This window comes from Dromiciops gliroides, chromosome 4 (genome assembly GCF_019393635.1).
Source record: "Dromiciops gliroides isolate mDroGli1 chromosome 4, mDroGli1.pri, whole genome shotgun sequence".
NCBI classification, from domain to species: domain Eukaryota; kingdom Metazoa; phylum Chordata; class Mammalia; order Microbiotheria; family Microbiotheriidae; genus Dromiciops; species Dromiciops gliroides.
The window spans coordinates 30,960,361-30,985,551 of record NC_057864.1 but is presented as its reverse complement, the minus strand read 5'-3'; the positions used below and the strand labels follow the sequence as shown (position 1 = coordinate 30,985,551).

The following is a 25,191-nucleotide window of genomic DNA, read 5'->3' as shown; positions in this document are numbered from 1 at the left end:
AATGGGTAAGGAAGAAACATAACCATCACTCTTTGCAGATGATATGATGGTATACTTAGAGAATGCTAAAGAAGGAACTAAAAAACTACTTGAAACAATTAACAACTTTAGCAAATTTGCAGGACATAAAATAAACCCACATAAATTATCATAATTTCTATATATGACCAACAAAGTCCAGCAGCAAGAGATAGAGAAATTCCATTTAAAATAACTATAGACAATATAAAATACTGGGGAGTCTATCTGCCAAGGCAAACCCAGGAACTACATGAGCACAATTACAAAACACTTTTCACAGAAATAAAATCAGATCTAAACAAATGGAAAAACAAATTGCTCATGGATAGACTGTGCTAATATAATAAAAATGACAATTTTGCCTAAATTGATTTACTTATTCAGTGCCATACCAATCAAAATACCAAAAATTATTTCATACAGCTAGAAAAAATAATAACAAAATTCATATTGAATAACAAAATATCAAGAATATCAAGGGAATTAATGAAAAAATGCAAAGAAAGGTGGCCTAGCTCTACCAGATATAAAACTATATTTTAAAGCAGAAATCATCAAAACTCTTTGGTACTGGCTAAGAAACAGAGAGGTTGACCAGGGGAATAGATTAGGCACACAAAACACAACAGTAAATGAATATAGCAATCTCCTGTTTGATAAACCCAAAGACTCTAGCCTCCAGAATAAGAACTCACTATTTAACAAAAACTGCTGGGAAAACTGGAAAATAGTATGGGAGAAAGTAAGTATAGACCAACATGTTACACCATACACCAACATAAAGTTGAAATGGGTACAATATCTAGACACAAAGGTTGATATCATAGACAAATTAGAAAAGGAAGGTATAGTTTACTTGTCAGATCTATGGAGAGGGGAAGAATTTATGACCAAAGATGAGAGAGAGAGAGAATATTATGAAATGCAGAGTGATCATTTTGAATACATTGAATTAAAAAAGGTTTTGCACAAACAAAACCAATGCAACCAAGATTAGAAGGAAAGCAGAAAGCTGGGAAACAATTTTTACAGACAATGTTTCTGATAAAGGTTTCATATCTAAAATATATAGAGAAATGAATCAAATATATAAGAATACAAGTCATTCCCCAATTAAGAAGTGGTCAAAGGATATAAACAGGCAGTTTTCAGATGAGGAAATTAAAGCTATTTACAGCCATATGAAAAAATGTTCTCAATCACCACTGATTAGAGAAATACAAATTAAAATTACTCTGAGGTACCAACTCACACCTATCAGATTGATTAATATGACAAAAAAGAAAAATGATAAATGTTGGAGAAGATGTGGGAAAACTGAAACACTAATGCACTGTTAGTGGAGCTGTCAACTGATCCAACCATTCTGGAGAGCAATTTGGAACCATGCCCCAAAGGCTATAAAATTGTGCATACCTTTTGACCCAGCAATACCATGACTAGATATATATCCCAAAGAGATCATAAAAAGGGGAAAGGACCCAGAATATTTATAGCTGTTCTTTTTGTGGTAGCAAAGAATTGGAAATAGAGGGGGTACCCATCAATTGGGGAATGGCTGAACAAGTTGTGGTATATGAATGTAATGGAATACTATTATGTTGTAAGAAATGATAAGCAGATGGATTTCAGAAAAACTTGGAAAGACTTACATGAATTGATGTTGAGTGAAATGAGCAGAACCAAGAGAACATTGTACGCAGTATCAGCAACTTTGTGTGATGACCTACTGTGATAGACTTAACTCTTCTTGGTAATACAATGATACAAGACAATGCCAAGAGACTTATGGCAGAAAATACTTTCCACATTCAGAAAAAAGAACTATAGAATCTGAATAAAGATTGAAACATACCCTTTTCATTTTTTTTGTTGCTGTTTTGTTATTGATCTTGTTTATTCTTTCTTGTGCTTTTTTCCATTTGTTCTTATTCTTCTCTTACAACATGACTAACATGGAAATATGTTTAACATGATTGTAATGTATAACCCATATCAAATTGTTTGCTGGCCTTGAGAGGAGGAAAGGAAGTGAGGGTGGGAGAAAAATTTGGAACTCAAAAAATATCTTTACATATAATTTGAAAAAATTAAAAATTAAATTTAAAAAACAAATGCTTATTCACTTCCCTTTCTTCTCTTTTCCTCCTTGCCAAGGCTCCATACCCTCTTTTATCCTGTAGAATTCTGCTTAATTAATCATTCTCTCTTCTTTCCATCTCTACAACATCTGTCTCTTCACTAGTTCTTTCCTATCTTCTCCCAAATCACTGATTGTTCTCTATCAATCAACTGCCATCTGATTTTTCTTTTTGCAGCCAAACTTCTGGGGAAAATCATCTTCATCTGATATATTTACCTTCCATTCCTGCAAAATCTAACACTCAAGCCTATTTATTCTGCATCCAGTTGGTATTTGTGGTGTTATACTCTTGCCTTCTTGGAGGCATTTAATAATGGTGACCATTTTTCCTTTTTGGCATTCTCTCTTTGCTTGACTTCTGGGACAACTTGTTTTCTTGGATTTTTTTCCTGCTTCTCTGACTTATCCTTATTTTTGTTGGCAAGAGACACTTGTTGAGTTTTCTCCATAGAATTTTTGAAATTAAAAAAAATTATATACTTAATAAATATCAACAGATGCAAGCATTTCCATATATAGTAAAGGATTCTATATAAAATTCTATTATTGGTGTATTTTTAGTTCTCTTATGAGAACATTGAGACAACATACCAAAACTGGGATGCAGCAAAAAAAAAAATTTCAAATTGTTAAATGCTTTCATTAACAAAAGAAACATGAGATCAAAGAACAGGGAGCATAGCCTTTTAAAAGAGCCTTAAAAATGGAAAAACTCTAATGAAATACCAAAATAGAAACACTGAAAATCAAAGGAAAGATTAATAAAATTGAAAGCAAAAAAGCCATTGAATTAATAAATAAAAATAGGAACTTAAAAAAAGCTATCAGCTGTCATCACTTATTTTCAGGCTCTTTTTGTTTAGTGGCTTGTCCCCTACATGCCATAAATATGTCTGTCTCATCTATCCTGAAAAACAAACAAACAAACCCTTACTTGTTTCATTTCCACTTGTAGTTATTTGTCCTTCATTTTCAAAGAGGATCAATGGTATCAGAAGGGTGAGGTCTTGACTTGCAAGTGAATTGGATTTAAGTGAGGCAGAGCTGTGCAAAGTCATCAACCTCATTCTCTCCTCCAGAGTCATTGGAGTCCAGTGGCAAGGCATAGGTCAGGATGACTGGTGATGGCCCCACATTCAATGGGAGACTTTGGCCTTTTTAATCTAGGTCTCTCCCAGATGTCTGTTGATCTGAGGCAACACCCATTCAATTATTAAAGGCTAGGTAAGAATGGAAGCCAAAGGTGGCCTAGGTTGCCTTCACAAAAGAATCAATTTGGTGGGAGAATATGCTCAGAGTTTCAAACCAGAACACAATTACTATTGACACTTACTCTGAATTATCAAAAATGCAAATAATGAGTAAGTAAAGCTTGGGCTGGGACCTATTATTGGCCAATAAGTGAGAATCAGAATTGTTCATCCTTCCTTCTCAAAGAGATCCTCTGACTGATACTCAGCACTTATTTTGCTTTCCCTCCTATTCAACAAATAGTGATTAAGGTTCTACTATTCCACTTTGCCAGACACTGTGCTATCTGTGTACTGGGGACAAAGGGAGATACAAAGATAGCTACAACATAGACCCTGTTTCCAAAGAGCCAGCAGGAGTATTAAAAGCGCAGATACAAGTAACTATGCTTTTCCTATTGGATGTACCATTGGTATCTCAAACTCAATATGTCCAGTATTTAATCCCTTATGACTACTCTCTCATAGCCACTGGGCTATGGGAATACAAAGACAAAACCTACACCTTTGGATTGTTGTGAGGATCAAATGATATTTATAAAGCACGTTACAAACCTTAAAGCATGATATTAATGCTAGCTGCTGCTGCTATTGTTACTCTTACTATCATTAGTGAAGATAGCAAGTGAGAATTCATGGAGAGAAGAGAGGGCCTATTAAGACTGGGAAAGAACTAGCATTATACTGTGACTGGAATATAGAGTACTCAAGAGAGAGTAATATGAAATAAATCTGGAAATATACATAGGCATCTGATGGAGAAAGGTATTAACTGTCAGAATTAAAAATTTACACATTATTCTATAGGCAGTAGGGAGACATTGATAATTTGTGAGGGAGGAGAGACATGGTCAGAAGTAGGGGTTAGGAATATTGTGGCAGCTCTGTGGGGGATAGATTTCAGAGTGGAGAGTCTGGATGCAGAGGAGCCAATTAGGAACTGGAGGCTGCTAGCAGAAGGAGGAGAACATTGTGTACAGTGGCAGCATTATTGCTCTATGAGCAATTGTGAATGACTTAACTACTCTCAGCAATACAATGAGCCAAGACAATCCCAAGGGACTAATGATAAAGCATACTCTCCACCTCCAGAGAAAGAACTGATATTGATGGAACACAGACTGAAGCGTGCTACTTTGTGCTTTCTTTATTTTTTACTTGAGTCTTTTTATATAAATTACTAATAAGGTAATGTTTTACATAATTGCACATGTATAATCTATATTTGATTGCTTACCACTTCAAGGAGGGGGGAGGGGAGGGAGGGAGGGAGGGAATGAGAGAGGGATAGAATTTGGAACTCAAAACTTTAAATAAAATAGATCCACAAGCCATTAAAAGACAGGAAATGGAGGCTGCTATAATCATCTAAGAAGTAAAATCCATGGGAATAGAGGCAAGGGGATAAAAAGGAGCAATGTTATGGATGTAACATTAACAAGACTTGGCAACTAATTGGTTCTGGGGAGGTGGTGATTATTTTAGAAAAAAAGGAAGAGTCAAGAAAAATGAAACTGAAATGTTTGTGATCCTGAGTGACTGGGAGAATGATGTTGGGATCAGTGGGAACATGGAAGCCTAAAAGAAGGAAAAGCTTCAGAGAGTAGGCATAAGGGATTAAATACTGGACATGTTGAGTTTGAGATACCAATGGTACATCCAATAGGAAAAGCATAGTTACTTGTATCTGCGCTTTTAATACTCCTGCTGGCTCTTTGGAAACAGGGTCTATGTTGTAGCTATCTTTGTATCTCCCTTTGTCCCCAGTACACAGATTATTAATGAATATTTGCTAAATTGAAGTTGAATGAATCTCATTGCTGAACTGAGACTTTATTTTACCAAGAAACTTAGACCAGAAGGAATTTGGTGGAGGAGGGAGGGTCTTGGGTTTCTCCATTTTTTTGAGAAGAGTAATCATTTCCAATTAAACTGAACATACCAAGGGGATCTGAGAAATTAAGGATGAGTGTTGGCACCCTCAGTCTAAGAGGTAGAAAAAAACCCAATGACTGACTGAGGAGTCAGAATGGACTCTTTGGGCCTCTCACCAGGTTATGGAATCTCCATCTTCCAGGATACCTTGGATCTCCTCTCTACATTTCTTCTGGTATTCTGGGTTCATGGCCAGGCAGTAGAAGGTCCAGGAGAGTCCAGAAGACACGGTGTCTTGGCCAGCAAACATGAATGTGTTTACCTCATCCAATAGTTCCTCGTCTGTCAAGTGTCCTCCATTTGTATCCTAAGAAGTCAAGAGTCTTCCTTAATGCAAGGCCAGTGTTATGGATCTGTTCTGTCTGCTGATCATCAGAATGACAATGAGAAAAATCATAACCGTGAAGGGAGAAGCCCTTCAAGCCACAAGCCACAAGACCCTGCTGACTTTCTGAGACCTGCTGGTAACCTCCCATCTAGTTTCCAAAACATGTTAAGATTTCCAAATGCCCATTTCTTCCATGTCCTCAATATGTTTCAATTTCTATCTCACCTGACTTGGGGGCCCAGTGTCTCTTGGAACCAACATATCTTGGCACCATCTCTGGACAAGGCCCCAAACATGGGTCCATGCCTAGAACATTCTGTTGTTGAAGACTCTGCCTCCCATCCCTTGCACTTCCTAGAGCACTATGCCTTCACTAACTTAATGTCCTCTGTAATATTGTTTTGCTTTTTGTTTTTGCAGGGCAAGGAGGGTTAAGTGACTTGCCCAGGGTCACACAGCTAGTGTCAAATGTCTGAGGCCGGATATGACCTCAGGTCCTCCTGAATCCAGGGCTGGTGCTTTATCCACTGCACCACCTAGCTGCCCTGACAGGTTTCACTTTGAAGTTTTACAGGCTTACTCTGGCTTGGAAGAGAATGTCTAGGAAATCCAGGTACTTCTTCTTTTGAACCTTGTCCTGCTCCCCTGGATTCTTGAGAGATGCCTTCTTATCTTGGATGACTTTGGCTGTTTAGCGGGGAGAGGGAAGAATATATTTCTGTTACCAGGAGCCATGGATCCTGCCACTGACAGAGACCCTGGGCAACATCTGTGAATCAGTTATGGAACTCAAGTGACTGCCCTATGGCAGTGACATCTCTCTATAACTACATGATATCAAGCTGATCCACAGACCCTTGAAAGACACTTAAATCCTGCCCTGGGTAGTGCCTCTTATTGCCTTGTTACTAGCTCTTATAAGAGGGACTTGTTGATGAGGCATGGGTTGGAATAAATACTTTGGAGATTGCTTCCCATTGGTTTTGAACATGAGTGACTGAGCTCTATAATACTGCTGGTATTGGAAATAGGCAACTTGGGAAGAAAAGCAGGTTTTGGAGTCAGTCAGAGTGTAGGCATGTTGTAAGTATGGTTCTAATGCCAGCACACTTTTAGTTCAGGTTCAATGTTGGGATAAAGTGAGGCATTTGCAAGTCACTGAACATTTCACAAAAGACGTTTACTTTGCTGTAACACAGCAGGGGTACAGTGGCACTTAGCCATTGTATCTAGATGTGCCTCATGCAGACCATCTCCATATAAAATGTATCTGGTCAGGACATCATCAGGGCCTGGCCACTCATATGGTCTCAGGCAGTAGCCAAGTTCCAGGGATCCCTCCTTTCCTCTTATTGGAGAGGGTGGACTGGTGGGATCCTCAACTTCAGGACACTCAGGGTATTCTACTCATGATCCCCCATTGGCTACCCTCTTGGGCTTTTGAATCCCCAGAAACTCAGCATTCTGCATGACACTGTCCCTTGGAATCCATATCTTTCTTTAATTCTCTGCTCAGGGTCCACATCTTACATGAGCCCCTTCCTAATTCTCATTTGTTAGTGTTTCCCACATACTCCACCCAATGGATTTGTCTGTATTTTCAAGTCAATGAATGCATTGCATCCCCTGCCCCCCCCCCTATAAGCTCTTCAATATCAGGAGCCATTATCTTTCTCGTTGTATATTCTTGTATTGAATTGCATTGGTTATCCCAGCCAATCATTGCATCAGAGATCTAGAACTAGAAGGACCTTAGAGGCTTCCTAGTACACTCTCTTCATTTTATAGTTGAGGAAAGAGAGCCCTAGGGATGCTAAGTGTCTTGTAGTTAGTCAGAGGCAGGAATTAAACCCAGATTCTATCACTCCAGCACCACTGCATCACTCCAAACAGTAGTGTGATATGAACCACAGGGTGTGCAAGGATAGTCCACATCCTAGGAAATACCTGGGTGCTTTTTTAATTCTTGGCAGAGATCCTGGAACTCCCGGAAGTCAGGGCTCAGCTTGTAAATGAAGTCACTGTAATAGAGGTAGTTGCTCATGCGATTGTAGATGAGCTTTCCGGTTCTGTGCACCTTCTGGAAGTAGGTGCTCAAGAAGCTACAAGAGAAGGCATAATGGATTACCAGGGGATAGGGTGATGGTCAGTACTTGGTCCTCATCCTAGGTGCCCATTGCCACTGACCTCTTTTCCTGGTAGAAATCCTGGACACTGAAGGCACTTTTCAGGATACTGTTCAAAGACATGAAAGACATAGGCTCAAAGATGTCCATGGAAGTGTCCTCAGTCCGGAGTTTTTCCCATTCATCCTGGGAGAGTAAGATCTGCATCATCACTGCTAGAACCCCTTTTTCCTTATCTATTTGCACACGGCATTGCTCTCTCTCTGCCTCTTTCTGTCTGTCTGTGTGTCTGTCTCTCTTCCTACTCCTCCTCTTTCTCCCCTATGGATTTGACGACTGGATCTGTGGCTTACTCATGTGATCATGGACAAATGATTTGACTTTTATGTTATTATAAATTTTCTATGATATTATATGAAAAATAGCATATAAACATAATAAATGTAGTGGATATTAATATAGTAGTGTTATTTATAAATATTTTATTCTAATAAAAATTTTATAGTCTGAGTTTCAGATTCCTTGTATTTTATCTCCTTACTATCAACTCTATAAGGAAGATTCTTGGTGTATTGTTATCCTCATTTGTGAAGGAGAGATAATAATTCCTGCAGTAACTTCCTTATAGAATTGCTGGGAGGCTCCAATGAGACAAAAATACTAAGGTTATCACAGAAACTCAGAATTCGAAGGGAATAATCTTTAAGGCCAAGTAGCCCAATCTTTGCTGATATGTCCATCTTTATCTTCCTTCAATTTCCTACTATATTGCTGGACACAGAAGCAGATGCTTAGTCCCTCAAAAGGCTCCATTTCTTGATGGTTGTTCAACACCTTGTGAGGACCTTGGGCAGCCTGTTCTCTCACCAGCATCATGGAGACTGAATCCTTCATTAGGTGGATGTAGGTCTTCAGGACGTTAAAGTGGAAGGCTGGGGTCACCAGGCGCCGGTGGGATTGCCACTTCTTGCCATTTAGGCTCACCAGGCCATTTCCTTAAGAGACAATAGAGATTCTAACTGGGATACACTAAGACATCATTACCCAGACTAAGCAAAATATCAATATTTCCTTGGGTTTTGTCCCTGTGCAGATATTCTCTCCTCTCCTTCTTGCTCCCCTTCATTTTTTTGTTTGTTTTTTGCCTTGTTGGAAGGTAGGAATAGTCTTGTTTTCTTGTTTACTAAGCACTTAATACATATTGTATCCATCTTTTTATCATCAATCTATTCTACTGACATTCACATCCCTATCCACAGCTATAGCTATATCATAGATATTTATATGTCTCTGTCTCTTTCATTTTGTATACACCCACTCCCACATGAACATGTGTGTGTGTGTGTATGTGTACATTTCTGTCTCTATCATGACTTTTGTTACTGCTATATAAATTGCTGCTAATTTTTGAAGGTTTCTTTTGTATTCTCCTGTTCCATTGAAGGTATTATCTCAGATTCTCTGCCGATTTTCTGGAGTTTTCTGTCTAAATTATAATGTAGTTAATAAATAGGCATAGATTTCTCCTCTTTTAATATGATTATACTTTTAATTTTTTCCTTTTTTTTCCTTTCATTTCTTTTTCTTAGCTAACATCTTGCCACTGGACTGCAGTAACTCTGAAGGAAAGAGTAAAACTGACCTAGCTCTGACTCATTTAAATCTAATTCATGCACAAACCAAGGCATCTCCCTCATGATGTCATTGGTTCTCTTCCAGAATGAAGATCAAACAGCAACAACATTTCTAGAATTATGTCAAATAACCATGGGGGGAAATGGTGTCATTGCTTTACTCTTCTATTTATTGGGAAACTTCTAGTATTACCCCACTGCATAGAATGCTGTCATTTACACATCTACATTTTAAGTAATATTTTAAAAAGTCTTTTTTGCCTATGCTTTGTAGTATTTTGGTTTTTGAGCATAAATTGGTGTTACACTTTGTCAAATATTTTTTCTGTATTTTTAAATAAATCAATATAGTTCTGGTTATTTTTTATTTTCAATATGATCAATTATTTTGCTGTTATTATGATGAAATATCATTGTATCCTTGGTATAAATTCAACTTAATGACAATGACTGTCTTTTTAATATTGCCATAGAAATTTTGCCAAGATTCCATTAAAATTTTTTGAATCAACTTATTAATGCTGCTGGTCTATAGTTTTCTTTTTTTCTTTTGTCCTTCCCTAATATGTCTTAAGATTGTAAGTATCTCATAGAACAGGCATAGTATAGTGATATTTTTTCTAGATTTTTGAGAATAACTTAAACAGTAAAAGGGAGAATTGTCCTTTAAATGTGTAAGCAAATTCACCTCTTCATTCATTTGGACCAGGAGTTTCCCTCCCCTACTTAGGTAGTTCCTCATAGCTGGTTCAATTTGTTTTCCTATGATTGGGTTATTTAATGCTTCTATTTCCTATCCTGTTAATAAGGTACTTTATCTGTTGTAGATATACCTCATTTCTTTTAAATTCTCATGTTCATTGATATATAGTTTGTGGTGGTATGCTCCAATAATTTTTTTTCCATTTTCCCTTCTGTTGTGTTTTTTCCTCATTACTTTTTTTAGATAGGCCATTTGATTTTCCCCAAACTTCTTTTTAATCATTTTATCAATAGACTAATCAATTTTGTTATAATCAGCTTTTAATTTGATCAGTTCTGTATAATTTCCAGCTTCCAATTCATCTCCCCCCCCATCTTTAAATTTTCTCTATGTTGTTTTTCCTTGGGGTTTATTAATCTGTTAATTTCCTATTTTAGTATTGTATGTTCAGTTGATTAACCCTGTATTTTTCCATTTTGGTAACATATGTTTTCAGAAATATGATTTTTCTTTTGAGGACTCCTTTAGCAGCATCCCAGGAATCTGGGTATAGTCATTTGCTATAATTCTCTATCACACTTTTTGTTTCTCTGATCTGTTCATTGGTTTCACTCATTCTTCATTACTATGACTTTTATTACTCCTCCATTCATACACCAAATTTCCCGATTAGCCATATGTATTCCATGGCCATTCAATGGGAGTTACCCCACCTTCCTTTCTCTTCACCTCAAAATCCCTTGACATCAACTGCCCACTCTGACAATGGGATTGCCCCTTTTCTTGCCTGGGGTCCAACCTCCACATTTTCACTTGATTCCATGCCCTTACATCTTATCCATCATACTTATCCTCAATTGTGATCCACTTCTCTCTAATCTTCAACCACTCCCTTATCTACTGGTTGCTTCCCTAATGCTTTCACACACCCTCCCCTCCTCCATCCTTAACCAGCCCCCCCCCCCAACAACTTTAGAAGGCCATGTCATCCATTCAAGCTCTTGTCCTTCATTTCTCCTCCCTTTCTCTGCCAAATACCTAGAAAAGGCTATCTACACTCACTGCTTCCATTCGTTCTTCTCTCATTCATTACTTCCCTCTTCCCAGTCTGGTGTCTAACCTCATCAATTGAATGAAACTGCTCTTTTCAAAGTTACCCACCTTCTCTTGCCAAATCTAATATGCTTGTCCCGGTTCTAATCCTTCATGTGTTTGACACTAGTGACCATCTTCTCTCTGGGTTGCCACAATAACAATAACTGTTTCCCAGGTCTCCTCCTACCTGTCTAACCACTCATCAATTTCTCTTCCTGGATCATCAATCATATCATATCTCTCCCTCCTCTAACCATGGGTGTCCCCAAGGCTCTGCTCTAGGCCCTTTTCTCTTTTCTCTTTTTTCTCTCTGTTGGTAACTTCATCAGCTCCAAGGATTGAATGATCATCTCTATGCAGATGGCTCACTCACACATTTCTGTATCCATCCTGTTTCCTCTCTGAACCTCAGCTTTGCATTCATTACCAGGATACTTCAAGTCTAATGTCCTGGAAACACCTCAAACACAACAGGTCCAAAACCAAACTTATTGCTTTTCACCTCAATCCCATACTTCCTACCAACTTTTCTACTATTGGAATAAATCTCATCAGCCTTCTTACTCTATCTCATCATTACCCTCTACCCCTTTGATTTGAGGGTGGGGCCATGAACTTGAAATCTCCATTCAAGGAGAAAGTTTAGCTCAGACACTTCCTCATTTCTCAGGTGGCTGCACTACTTGGGGACTTCTCTGACTGACTTCTCCACACCATGTCTCCTCTTCTTCTCCCCTTCCCCTTTCAGCTTCCTAATGTGTTTGTCTTCCCCAATTAGATTGTAAGTTCCTTGAAGACAGGTACTGTATTATTATTTCTATTTCTCCTTTTTCTCCTCCTCCTTCTTCCTCTTTTTTTTTTGTATTTGCAACCTCAGCACTTGGCAGAGTGCCTGGCACATTTATTGCTGTTCAGTCATTTCACTCATGTCTGATTCTTTGTGACCCCATTTGGTTTTCCTTGGTAAAGATAATGGATTTGTTTCTGATTTCCTTCTACAGCTCATTTTATAGAAGAGGTACTGAAGGTTAACTGACTTAACCCAGGGCTACACAGCTAGTAGGTGCCTGGGGCCAGATATGAATTCAGAAAAATGAATCATCCTGACTTCAGGCCTGGACAGCATTTTTGCACTATGGTGCCACCAAGCTGCTCCTCAATTTTGCCTTATCAATTTCTCCCAGATGCTGGCTCTCACCACTCTTGAATTTACTTTTAATTTAGTTTGTTATTTGCTTGTATGGGTATACATAGTTTCTCTTGAATTTCTAAACTTACTTAAGGTTACTTTTTGTAACCTTAAGCAGGAGCTAGATTTTCATTTTTTTCTTTGTATCTCCAGCACCTACCACCACAGCTTGTAAACAGTGGGTATTGAATTAAGGATTGTTGGGTGAAATCGATTGAACACAATTTGAGTCAGTTTCCTTTCTTGGCTGCTACACACTTCTGATCCACACAGAGAAGAATAAACTGATTACAGATACTTACCAAGAGAGGGAATTACAAATCTGTAGAACAGCTGGGTTTTTAAATCTGCAAAGTTAAGCAAAAAAGCAGAAAAGGCTCACATTAGGTAGGAACTGTATTAGATTAGACCTGCATTGAGCCAACTACTCCCAGGCATGTAACATGAGCAAGGAGAACCTAGGACTTTGCAAGTATGGGCCAGCACCCTGGGAACCACAGCTCCTTCCTTGGGTACATGACAGAGCAGATGAGGTGAAAGAACAAAATGAAGTCCTTGAGTTGTTGCTTATTACTCCCTACAAGTTCTAGGGAGGATCTCAGCTTGCAGTGCTTGTAGAAAGCTTGTAGAAAATTGTCCCCTTGTAAAAACAAAAACCAAAAAAACAATTTGTCCCCTGGCTTATGTTTTGAGATCTCTAAGGAAGGGGAAGCCACCAGATCTCTAAACAATTTTTTTATAATAAACATTTTTATTTACAATTTGGAGTTCCAAATTCTATCACCCCCTTCCTTCCCTCCTCTTCCCCTCTCTAAGGTGAGAAGCAATCAGATATAGGCTATACACTTACAATTATGTGAAACATTACCATATTAGTCATTCTGTATCAGAAAAATCAAATAAAAGGAAGAAAAAAGTGAAAAATAGCATGCTTCAGTCTGTGTTCAATTAGTATCAGTTCTTTCTTTGGAGGTGGATAGTATGGTTCATTATTAGTCCTTTGGGATTATCTTGCATCATTGTATTACTGAGAATAGTTAAGTCATTTACAATTCTTCACTGAACAATATTGCTGTCACTGCATAAATCTGCTCACTTCACTATACATAAGTTCATATAAATTTTTCCAGGCCTTTCTGAAATCATCATACTTGTAATTTCTTAAAGTACAATGATATTCCATTGTAAGTATACACCACAGCTTGTTTAGCCATTTCCCAATTGATGGGCATTCCTTTGATTTCCAAGTCTTAGCCAACACAAAAAGAGCTGGCATAAATATTTTTTGTACAAATAGGTCTTTTTTTTTCTTGTGGGGGGATGTCTTTGGGATATAAACCTAGCAGTGGTATTACTGGATCAAAGGTTATACACAGTTTTATAGCTCTTTGGGCAGAGTTCCAAATTGCTCTGCAGAATGGTTGGATTAGTTCACAACTCCACCAATAGCAGATTAGTGTTCCCGTTTTTCCACATCCCCTCCAACATGCAACATTTTCCTTTTTTTTTTTTTTTGGTTATATTAGATACTCTGATATGTTCAAGGAGGTACCTTAGAGTTGTTTTAATTTGCATTTTTCAATAGTGATTTAGAGCATTTTTTCATACGAATATAGCTAGCTTTGATTTCTTTGCCACCAGCTCTTCAGGCAGTCTATTTCACTTTGGGATAGCCCTCCTTGGTAACAAGCATTTCCTGACATCAATGTCTAGTTTACCACCCCATTCCCCACCAGGACTCCTGGATTTGCCCTCTGGGATCAGTCAGATAGTTCAATCTCTCTTTCACAGGACAGCCCTTTAAACCCTTGAAGTCAGCTATAATGCTCCTCCTGGGGTGGAAATTTCTTCATGTATGTATATAGGTACCTAATCTGCAATTTCTAATCTTACAGATTTGTCTGTGGCTCTGAGAAGTTAAGTAGCTTGTACTTAGTTACATAGTTAAGTATGGGTTAGAGATAGATCTTGGACTCAGGATTTGCTTCCTCCAACACTGTCCCTCTATCTATTATCATCTGAAATTTGAAAGAGTGCATATGTAAAATTTATTTTTGTTTTATCATGAGTTCTTTGAAACTGTTTTTGGATTGTTGCACTGCTGAGAAGAGCCTAGTCTATCCCCATTGTTCATCACCCAATGTTGCTGTTACTGTGTACAATGTTCTCCTGGTTCTGCTCCTCTCAGTCAGCATCAGTTCATGTAAGTCCTTCCAGGTTTCTTTGAACTCCTCCTGCTCATCGTTCCTTACAGCACAATAGTATTCCATTACATTCATATACCACAACTTGTTTAGCCATTCCCCTGTTGATGGGCATTCTTTCAATTTCCAATTCTTTGCCATCACAAAGGGAGCTGCTCTAAATATTTTTGTACATGTGGGTCCTTTCCCCTTTTCTATGGTCTCTTTGGGATACAGACCTAGCAGTGGTACCACTGGGTCAAAGGGTATGAACAGTCCTATAGCCCTTTTGGCATAGTTCCAAATTGCTCTCCCAGAATGGTTTGATCAGTTCACAGCTCCACCAATAATGCATTAGTGTTCCAATTTTTCCACAGCTTCTCCAACATTTTTTACTTTCCTTTTTGTCATTTTAGTCAACCTGATGGGGTGAGGTGGTACCTCAGAGTTGTTTTAATTTGCATTTCTCTGATCAATAGTGATTTAGAGGATTTTTTTCATATGGCAATAGATAGCTTTGACTTCTTCATCAGAAAACTGCTTGTTCATATCCTTTGACCATTCTCAATTGAGGAATGACTTGGATTCTTATAAATTTTATTTAGTTCCCTATATATTTTAGAAATGAGGCCTTTATCAGAAATGCTGGCTGTAAAAATTGTTTCCCAGTTTTCTGGCTCCCTTCTAATTTTGGCTGCATTGCTTCTGTTTGTACAAAACCTTTTAAATTTAATGTAATCAAAGTCTTCCATCTTGCATTTCATAATATTCTCTATCTCTTGTTTGGACATTGTATTTGTATCCTTCCTCTCCTAATTTATCTATGGTGTCACCCTTTATGTCTAAATCTTGAACTCATTTTGACCTTATTTTTGTATAAGGTATAAGATACTGGTTTATGCTTAGTTTCTGTCATACTATTTTACAGTTTTCCCAGCAGGTTTTGTCAGATACTGAGTTCCTATCCCAGAAGATGGAGTCTTTGGGTTTATCAAACAGTACTACTGTGTCTCCTGTACTAACCTGTTCCATTGATCCACCACTCTATTTCTTAGTCAGTACCAAATAGTTTTGATGACTGCTGCTTTATATTATAGCTTCAAACTTGGTACAGCTAGCCCACCTTCCTATGCATTTTTTTTTCATTAGTTCCCTTGATATTCTTGACTTTTTGTTTTTCCAGATGTTATTATTATTTCTAACTATATAAAATAATTTTCGGTAGTCTGATTGGTATGGCACTGAATAGGTAAGTTAATTTAGGTAGAATTGTCATTTTTATTATATTAGCTCAGCCTATCCATGAGCAATTGATATTTTTCCAATTACATAGATCTGAAAATCTAAAGAGTGCATATGTAATTTATTTTGTTTTTTTAAATCATAATTGTGAACTAGAAATGAAATTGGTGCCCAAAAATTGGTGGAAGGACTCTTGGTACATGAATGTAAAAAATATAATTGTATCACAAGAAACCATAAATATGAAAGAGTTTAGAGTAACCTGAGAGGACTTGAATGAAATGATGGATGGTACAGTAAGAAGAACCCAGAGGCAGTAAGGCAGTATAGTCTTGGATTTGGAGTCAGGAAGACCTGGGTTGAGTTCCCACCTCAGACAATTACCAGCCCTGTGAGCCTGGGCAAGTCCCTTAACCTCATTCAGTCTCACCTTCCTCATATGTGAAATGGGAATGATAATAGAATCCACCTCTTAGGGGTATTATAAGGATCAAATTAGATAACATGTGGACAGTACTTTGTAAACCTTAAAGTGCTATAGAAATGTGAGCCATTATTACTAATAAGCCATATGATGACCACAACAATACAAAACAAACTTGAAAGACTGATCAAATACAGTGAGACTAACCACAACTTCAGAAGACACATGACAAAAGCTGTCTCCCACCTTTTGCTGAGGGGTAATGGACAAAGGTTCAGAATGAGACAGGAATTTCAGACACAGAAAATATTTTGATTTGCTGGATAGTGATAAAATTTCCCACCCAAAGAGAAAAGATAAAGAGCTGTGTCTATGAAACAGTTAAAAACACAAAAACAGAAGGGAGAGAAGTTCAGATGGTAGTACAGACCAGCAGTACACTTTTCATCACTGTATTAAAATTAAATATAGAGTTTTAAGAATTACAAACTCTGTAGAACAGAAATTCATGGTTCCATATATTATTTTCCCCCATTTGTCTTTGTATATGTAATGTTGATATTTGTTAAGTTCATAATAAAACCGAGAAAATTGAAAGAAAACAGTCTCAGATGCATCTGGTGGAGAGAGGGAAAGGGGAAGTTGGGAGAGAAGATCCAGTGAAGGGAAGTTGTAGGTGTTAGGGAAATGTGATATCTAATTTCAAATGAGGGAAAGAGGGTTGATACTAAAAACAATTGAAAAAACACAGATGGGATTGTTGTGCAGGAAAAGGTTTTGGTGGAATGTTCATTTTCCTGTGGGATTTAGAGAAAGCGTTCTTGAAAGACATGGAGGTCTCCTGAAGTAGGCATTAATGATATAATGGGTTATAAAATAACCCATGTGAGAAACAATTCTCTTGGGTGGGGGTGGCAGTATTCTACTCTTTTTTCTTATTCTACTCCAAGAACCAGTTCTCCTTGAAAGTAAGATTCATCTTGGTCAGGCCCACCCAAACCACATGCAGGTGAAAGCTATTGTGCTCCCATCAGCTTGGGTGGAGTCTACATTGTTTCTCTGATTTCTTTTTCTTACCAAGATTTCTTTACCACAAGATTTGAGTAACCTAAATCACTCATCCCATGACTTCATTTTAATATAATACACCTCCAATCATGTCAGCCAATTGGATTTGATTGCTGTTGACCAATTAGGCTTTATTGCTAAAGTGATGAACAACCTACAGCTAGAAGGGCATATAAACTGTGACCCCACACCACTATAGGTCTTTGGCTTGAGAGAAAATTTCATTGACCATTCTTTTTATTAATAACCTGCCAGCCTACTAATAAAAAGATTGAATTACCCAGAAACTATGTCTCTCTTATTTTTAACCATCACACCCATAAACCTGGGAACTATTATTTGCACTGAAAGACAGATGAAATCAAGGCATGGGAGGGGGTGTTATAGTAGTAAAAGCAAATAGGGGTGTCTAATAGGGAATATTGAAAAGGATTTTGGGAAAGAAGCATGGCATATGACAACCAGGTGGGTACAAGTGTGGTAATGACCAGCTGGATTTGGGACCATGGAACCTCAGAGTCTGAGGAGGCCTCAGTGGACAGCTCATCCTGTTTCCTAACCCTCCCCCAAAGGCTATGCCATATAGGACATTCATATGGAATTGGATAGTACAGTAGCAGTGACAGCTGGGACAAAGCAGCCCTCAGTGCCATTTCCTGGCCTTTCCTCTTATTCTGTGCTCTCCCATTCACCTTCTTTTGGCTAATCTGGGTTTTTCAGGTTCCTTGATACCAGGCAGGAGGTGGCTTGGATGAAAGACACGGACATTCCATGGGGTGCTAGAATGGTAGTACCATGACTGGTAGAGTTCAAGGCACCCAGAAGCCATCTAGTTCAATTGCCTCATTTTAAAGATAAATGAATGAAGCAGAGAAAGTTTAGGTGACTAGTTCAAGGAGACACAGCCATAAGGGGTAAGTCGGTAGCAAGCTAAACTTGTCCTGCCAATTCAAAAATTAGCATTTTGCTTTCTCCATCAAGCCAGTGTCAGTGTGGCCACTGAAATCCTAGGGAGTTTCATGATCTCTGGAAAAGGGGAGAGGTAATGAAGAAAGAGAAGTGTCTGAGCAGGGAGGACATCTCTCCAAGGCCCTTTGAATGCCTGGGGGATATCTGGGTAATACTACAAAATGAACTGGTTCATACCTATGAACCTCTTGGAGAGCCTCGAGTCAGCCTGAGGGAGAGCAAGGAAGCTGCCTTTCAGTCCATCTCTCTCAAAAAGTCAGGAGCATATTCAGACTGCCCTTACTTCCCTTAAAGGTCTACAAAGGATTTCTTTTTTCCTTGCTCTATATCCTTTGTGACCCTTTCTGAGACTGGCCCAATCCACCCAGGTGATGCAGAGGTCCATGGCATCACTCAAGGTAAAGAAAACATTTCCCGATAGTTAGTGCTGATAGCCCAAAGTGAAGTGGGAGGCCTTGGGAGGTTTGTAAGTGGGTATAGGTGTCTCTTTGTCTGATAACATTCATGAAGGAAAGAGGGAGGGAATAAGCATTTATTTAGTGCCTACTGTACACTGTGCTAAGTGCTTTACAAATATCTCATTTGATCCTCACAATGAAACTGGGAGGTGGGTGCTATTATTATCCCCATTTTATAGTTGAAGAAAATGAGGCAAACAGAGGTTAAGTGACTTGCCCAGGGTCACATGGCTAGTAAGTGTTTGAGAATGGATTTGAACCTAGGTCTTCCTGACTCTAGGCCCAGCATCCTATCCACTGTATTACTTAGCTGCCTCAGAGGATCCCCACTTATATATAGGTATAATTAGATGTCTTCTCAGGTCCCTTCTGTCTCCAATCTTCCAGTATTCCAACATATCTCCCAATGTTCTGTGATGTATGAGGGCTCATCCTTACCTTGTCGATTCAGGAAAGTCCTTACATATTCTGGGTCATAGATATGCAAATTTGCATGAAAGGGCCCAATCCAGAAAGGAAAAGCACTAGGGTATTTTTGGGGCAGCATCTTAAACGCCTCTAGTTCTGTTTCCACAGGATACTGCAATAAGAAATGAAAAATGAGTTGGTTCAGTGAACCCCAACTTCTCCCCTCCCCAACCATCAGACTCCAGGCCCTAGGCACCCAGTGATGAGCCAAGGAACTTGGGAAGGGAACACAAATATGGAGAAGGTGGGAGAAGGGACCTGAGAAGCATCTACTCCCACCCTCATCTGAGCAAGGATCTTTTCTACTGTGCCCTTGATATCTGGTTATCCGCCCCTCCCCTTGGAGATCCAGAAGGTGCTGAGAGGTTGCAGTTCCAGGCCATTGCCTACCAGAGGTCTCTATCTTCACTTCATCTCCATGGCTCATGAACATGGCCAACTCAAGAATTCCAAAAAAGTTTTTCCCCAAACCCACCCCTCCTCTCAAACTTCCTCATTTCTGCACCTTTGTATACTTGGAGTTACCTTTATTCTCCCATTTCTTAAACCCTTTTATACAACCCATTTCCAAGTCTTGTCAGTCCTCTCTCCATAATATTTCTCCCACTATCACCTTCACTCCAATCATACAGCTTTTGCCTTGACTCTAGCTGAGACCCTCATCACATCTTGCCTGGACTAATTGATAGCCTCTGAACAGAGGTTCTAGTCTCCATCTGGAGGCCAATAATCAACTTATATAGTCATCTTATACAGAGCTTCTTGACGGTTGGTTGTTGTCCTTCATTCTCAAAGAGGACCAAAATAACATCATTATGTTGGGGTCAAGATAAAATGTGTCCAACTGTGGCTCATTAGACCAATATCAGCTTGGAAGTTTCTACCACAGGTCAGGCATAAATGATTCACATGAACATTTGGAGTGGAGCTACCTCTAAACTTGCACATCTCATGCTATTTTTTCCCCTTTATTTGGAGCTACTGCAATTCTGCTTCGCTCGTAGAACAGAGTGCCCTCTTTGATGTGGGTATGGAATGCTGGGTGGTCCTTTGCTAGTATCTCCCATGTCTCACAATTGATTCCAAAGCTCCACTTCAGTGAGCTGGCCTTCATTTGTCAGTCTTTTCCCCCTCAGGGCTACTGTTTGGATCAGATGCCCACTGAATTCTCTAGCAACAAGAGCTGTTTGTCTCTCAGGTGTGTTGGATATTGTGTTGTCCATAGGGGTTCACACATTCCATGTACCGATGGGGAGTGGAGTCATCTATGCCAAAGTTTTGTCCCTTTCTCTCTCTTTCCCTCTTTGCTGTGGTAAGCAGGCCAGGATTGGGTGAAAGAGATCATTTGAGGGCCCCTTGCTGGCCTCTTTCTCATGCCAGGAGGTGAGCAGTGTAGTCTTTAACCAAGGCTGCCCAGACAGGCAGGGAGCTGCCAAATCCCTTTGCAGCTTCAGTCCAGTGAGAAGAGGACCCTGTGGTCTAGGCTACTTGTGTGCAGGACAGTGACTACTGCTCCCAGTACTTCTGCACCTACTGCTTCAGCATTTGTCCATTGCCACAGGACTCTGAGGTAGGTAAAAAAGGTAAAATGGTCTGGGTGATGGCTTTTGACTTCTGCATGAATTGCATTTAAGGGCGGCAGAGTTGCCAAAGCAGTGAGTCTCACTCTCTCTTCAAGAGTCACCAGAGTCAGGGGAGAGCTAGGTGGCGCAGTGGATAGAATACCAGCCCTGGAGTCAGGAGTACCTGAGTTCAAATCTGGCCTCAGACACTTAATACTTACTAGCTGTGTGACCCTGGGCAAGTCACTTAACCCCAATTGCCTCACCAAAAAAAAAAGTCACCAGAGTCCATTGGCAAGACAAAAGCCAACACTACTGGCCATGTCTTGTGATGCAGTAGATGACCTTGGCATCTTTTATTGGTTTGGTTTGGGGTTTTTGGGGGGGTGAGGCAATTGGGGTTAAGTGACTTGCCCAGGCTCACACAGCTAGCACCTGTCAGGTGTCTGAGGCTGGATTTGAACTCAGGTCCTCCTGACTCCAGGGACGGTGCTCTATCCAGCTGCCCGAACCTTGGCATCTTTGATGTCTAACCAAGCTCTGAGCTCTTCACAGTGTCTGCTCCAGTCACTTTCATGGCTTTTGGAGCAAACTGTTCTTATCCGCCCATTCTGCTGGGGGAAAGTCTTCATGTGCTTGGAGTAGACATCCCCCTAACTCATCAATGGATTTAAGATCCCTTAGTTACCCTCAACCTTGCTGACATAGGGCTGGTAGTGGGTGTACCCATTGCACACGCTACATACAGCCTCTTAGAGCCACAGGTGAGTTAGGTGAACCAGCAGATCCCAAAGGTGGAAAACTGCCTTGAAAAGGACTCAGCAGCTCTCATATCAGTAGATTTCTCTGAACACACTATACACACCCCAGATTTCAAACTATATACTACAGGATTCCCTACAATAATAATCTCAACAAGAGATTTCCAGACTTCTTGAATATCTCCAAAGAGGGAGAACCTCCCACATCCCAAGGCAGCCCCTCACATTCTGGGGTTACTTTCATTGCCTGGAAGTTTTTCCTTATATACAGCCTAGATTAGCCTCTTTGCAGCTCTTCCCCAACCCCAACCTAGAGGCTTGCTCCTGGTTCTGCCCTCTGTGTTCAAACAGAACAAGGCAGAAATCAATCTCCCAAATGATGGGCATTCATATGCATGAAGTAAAGTATTTAAGGAGTGGTCTTCTTTACTCCTGGCTACAGAAACACAGTTGCCTCAACCTATCCTCATTGGACAACTATCATTCCTTTCACAAATTTCAAGCTGCCCCCAGAAGATCGATGCTCACTTGAAGGCCACTTCCTTGCTGAAGCTTTTTCTGATGCTCCCCTGAGACCCTGCATGGTTTGTGTTTGTTCTTGTCTCATGTGCTGGTTGCGTCATATCAGATATTACAACTCTTTTTGTGGGTGTATATGTGTGTGTAGAAGAGAGCATCTGTATGTATTGTCTGTCTGTATGTGTGTGTGACAGATAGCATGTGTGTGTATTGTCTGTCTGGGTGAATGTGTGTGTGAGAAAGAGAGTGAGAGTCTGTGTGTATATGTGTGTGTGTGTGTGAGAGAGAGAGAGAGAGAGAGAGAGAGAGAGAGCAAGAGCCTGTGTGTATGTGTGTATATGTGTGAGCAAGAGTGTATGAGAGATCATCTCTGTGTGTTTTCTGTATATATATGTGTGTGTGTGTGTGTGTAAGAGAGAGAGAGCAAGAGCCTGTGTGTGTGTGTATATGTGTGAGCAAGAGTGTATGAGAGATCATCTGTGTGTGTTTTCTGTATATATGTGTGTGTGTGTGTGAGAGAGAGAGAGAGATAGGAGAGAACAGACAGACATACAGAGAGAGACACACACAGAGAGACACACAGACACATAGAGAATGACAGAAATATTCCCTGTCTAAAATGAGCTCTTTGATGGCAGGGCCTGGATTGCAGCTAGATGATGAGTTTCCCACAATTCCTGGTAGACAGCAGCTGCTTTAAGTTTGCTGAATTACATTGAAGAAGAACAGGCCTTGTACCTGGAGTCTGAAAATGGGAGTCCAGATTCTTAATTTGCCAATTGTCAAGTCAAAGCCAACAAGCATTCATGATCTTTATTGCCATCATCACTGATGATTCATTCTCATGAATGATCAACTAATAGCGCTTCCAAAGCATTGAATAGTAGCCTATAAGTGGCCACAGCACTCAGAGAGTGCTATGTTCTCTCATTTGAGTCTAACAACAATCCTATGACACAGGTGCTTTTGTTATTCTCACTTTACAGATGAGGGAACTGAGGGGAAGTGCAGTTCAGTGATTTCCCCAGGGTCATACAGCTAGTAAATTGTTCAGGTAGGCTTCAAACTCAGGACTTCCTGACTCCATGTTCAGCATTCCTAGTAATGTGCCAGGCCCTGTGCCAAACACTGGGCATACAAAGAAAGGCATCAATGCCCTGCCCTCAAGGAGCTCACAGTCTAACCGGAGAGACAGCACACCAACAACCAGGTACAACAAAGTATATACAGGATCAATCTGAGATAATGCCATTGGGTCATCTCAAAGTGAAGCCACAGGCCAAGACCCCTGACTACCTGTCTAGTCCTCTCCAGCATGCATCAGGAGCTGACAGAACACAATGAGGGAGGTAGGAAAAGCTGGACAAATGCCAGCAGGGCAGGAGGGAGAAAGCCATGAGAGGTCAGGCCGACTCTCAGTGAGTTTCCCCAGAATGAATGTGCATCGTTCCTAAGGCCCTTGTCTGCCCTCCTGCCTCCTCCAGAGGGAGACCCCCTCAGTCCTGAAAACTGTCCTCCCGGGGAGTCAGGCCAAGGGCAGCAGCCTCTCCCTCCCTCTGTCCCGGCCCGCAGCCGCGAGTCGCGCCAGAGCCCCCGCTTACCTCACTTGTGTGTCCATAGAGCCAGTGTGTCGGGGGTCCCGGGAAGGGGCGCATGACTCGCAGCAGTCCCTGGCGCCGGAGGTAGAGCTTGAAGACCAGCAGCAATAGTGGTGCGAGGGCGAACGTCAAGACCAAGGACAGAGCCCAGTGCCTTTCCAGCCAAGGGACCGCGCCAGAGCCCATAGGGAACGCGTCGGAGCCCATAGGGACCGCGTCGGAGCCCATGCTGCTGGCACTCCGGAGATGCTGGGGTGCCAGGGCCAAGTAGTGGCAGCCGGAGCTCCTTATGTGGGAGCTGGGATCGCCTCAGGCCACACAAGTCTCCCCCCTCCCCCAGCCTCCTCCAAAGCAGAGAAGTAGAGAGGTGACAGTACAGCAAAGCCAGGAAGGAAGGGGCGAGCAGCTTGCAACACTCCCGGATTTCCCTGGACTGATCACCGGCTTGGGCCCAGAATCTTGGCAGCTGTGGGTGGCCGAAAAGAGACAAATTAAGCGGCTTCCTTCCTTGCAAAGAAATCGCCTCTGGGTGCAGCGGTATCTTTGGGAGAAACTGATGCAGAGGGACCTCTGTCTGATGCAAGGTCAGACTAGAAGATCTCTCAGCGGACCTCTCTGTTCCTGCCCTTCCCCACCTCCCCACCACACACGTACTAAGTTCCCTGATTTCTCCTTACTTTTCCATTTCTTGTTTTCTGTCCTAAGGTGTTGTTCTCCTCCCCCCCCCCCCCCCCCCCCCCCCCGCTTCAGCTTCTTATATTCTGTGTTCTAAAGTACAGATCGGTATTTTAAGAACTTCGAAACCTGACCTCTTCCCCACATTTACACACACACACACACACACACACACACACACACACATATATATATACATATACATATACATATATATGTGTGTGTGGTGCATTTATGAGTTATTTAGGTATTATTTATATAGTAATTATATTTAAACAAATTTGTCATATAAATTATATATAGGCATGTATTTGTTATTTATAAAACAGTTATTTAAGGAATTAAAATACTAAGTTATATGTATTAGAATATATCTAGGTATATCTACATGTAATTATGTAGAAAATTTACATTATATATGTCATATATGTGTCTGTATATATTAAATATATGTTTGATATATAAAATATAATTCCATATCATAAATTTTAAAAAAGAATATAAAAAACCCTAATCCATTAGACAAGTTTGTCATCCTTCCAGAGGGAGTGAATGACAGGTTCATGACAATGCAATTGCTACTTGCAGGAAGGCACCATGCCACCATCATCAGTGTATATGCTCCCACTGTGACGAACCCTGATGACATCAAACAGCAATTTTATGAAGACCTGGAGACCCTCGTTATCGATGTGCCAAAAGAAGCCAGGCTTATAATTCTGGATGACTTTAATGCAAGAGTAGACACAGACTATCAGACAAGGCAGGGAGTCCCTGGAAGGAATGGAGTTGGAAAGAGCAGCAGCAACAGTCACTTGGTAGTGAAGGTTTGTGTCTCTC

The 25,191-nt window shown here is 40.3% G+C and overlaps 1 protein-coding gene across 1 annotated transcript in view; it reads right to left on the bottom strand.

Annotated features, from left to right (window-relative positions):
- LOC122755830 (cytochrome P450 4X1-like) overlaps positions 1-24,222 on the bottom strand; it is a 43,505-nt gene extending 19,283 nt beyond the window's left edge. The window contains exons 1-8 of the mRNA XM_044004700.1: positions 23,680-24,222; positions 19,207-19,348; positions 12,727-12,771; positions 8,671-8,798; positions 7,865-7,989; positions 7,625-7,779; positions 6,258-6,364; positions 5,466-5,656 (exon numbers count right to left, since the gene is read on the bottom strand). Of these exons, the coding sequence (XP_043860635.1) occupies positions 5,466-5,656; positions 6,258-6,364; positions 7,625-7,779; positions 7,865-7,989; positions 8,671-8,798; positions 12,727-12,771; positions 19,207-19,348; positions 23,680-23,904 (1,118 nt within the window). The 5' untranslated portion in view covers positions 23,905-24,222. The remainder of the gene's footprint in view (positions 1-5,465; positions 5,657-6,257; positions 6,365-7,624; positions 7,780-7,864; positions 7,990-8,670; positions 8,799-12,726; positions 12,772-19,206; positions 19,349-23,679) is intronic.
- Between the last annotated feature and the right edge of the window lie 969 nt (positions 24,223-25,191).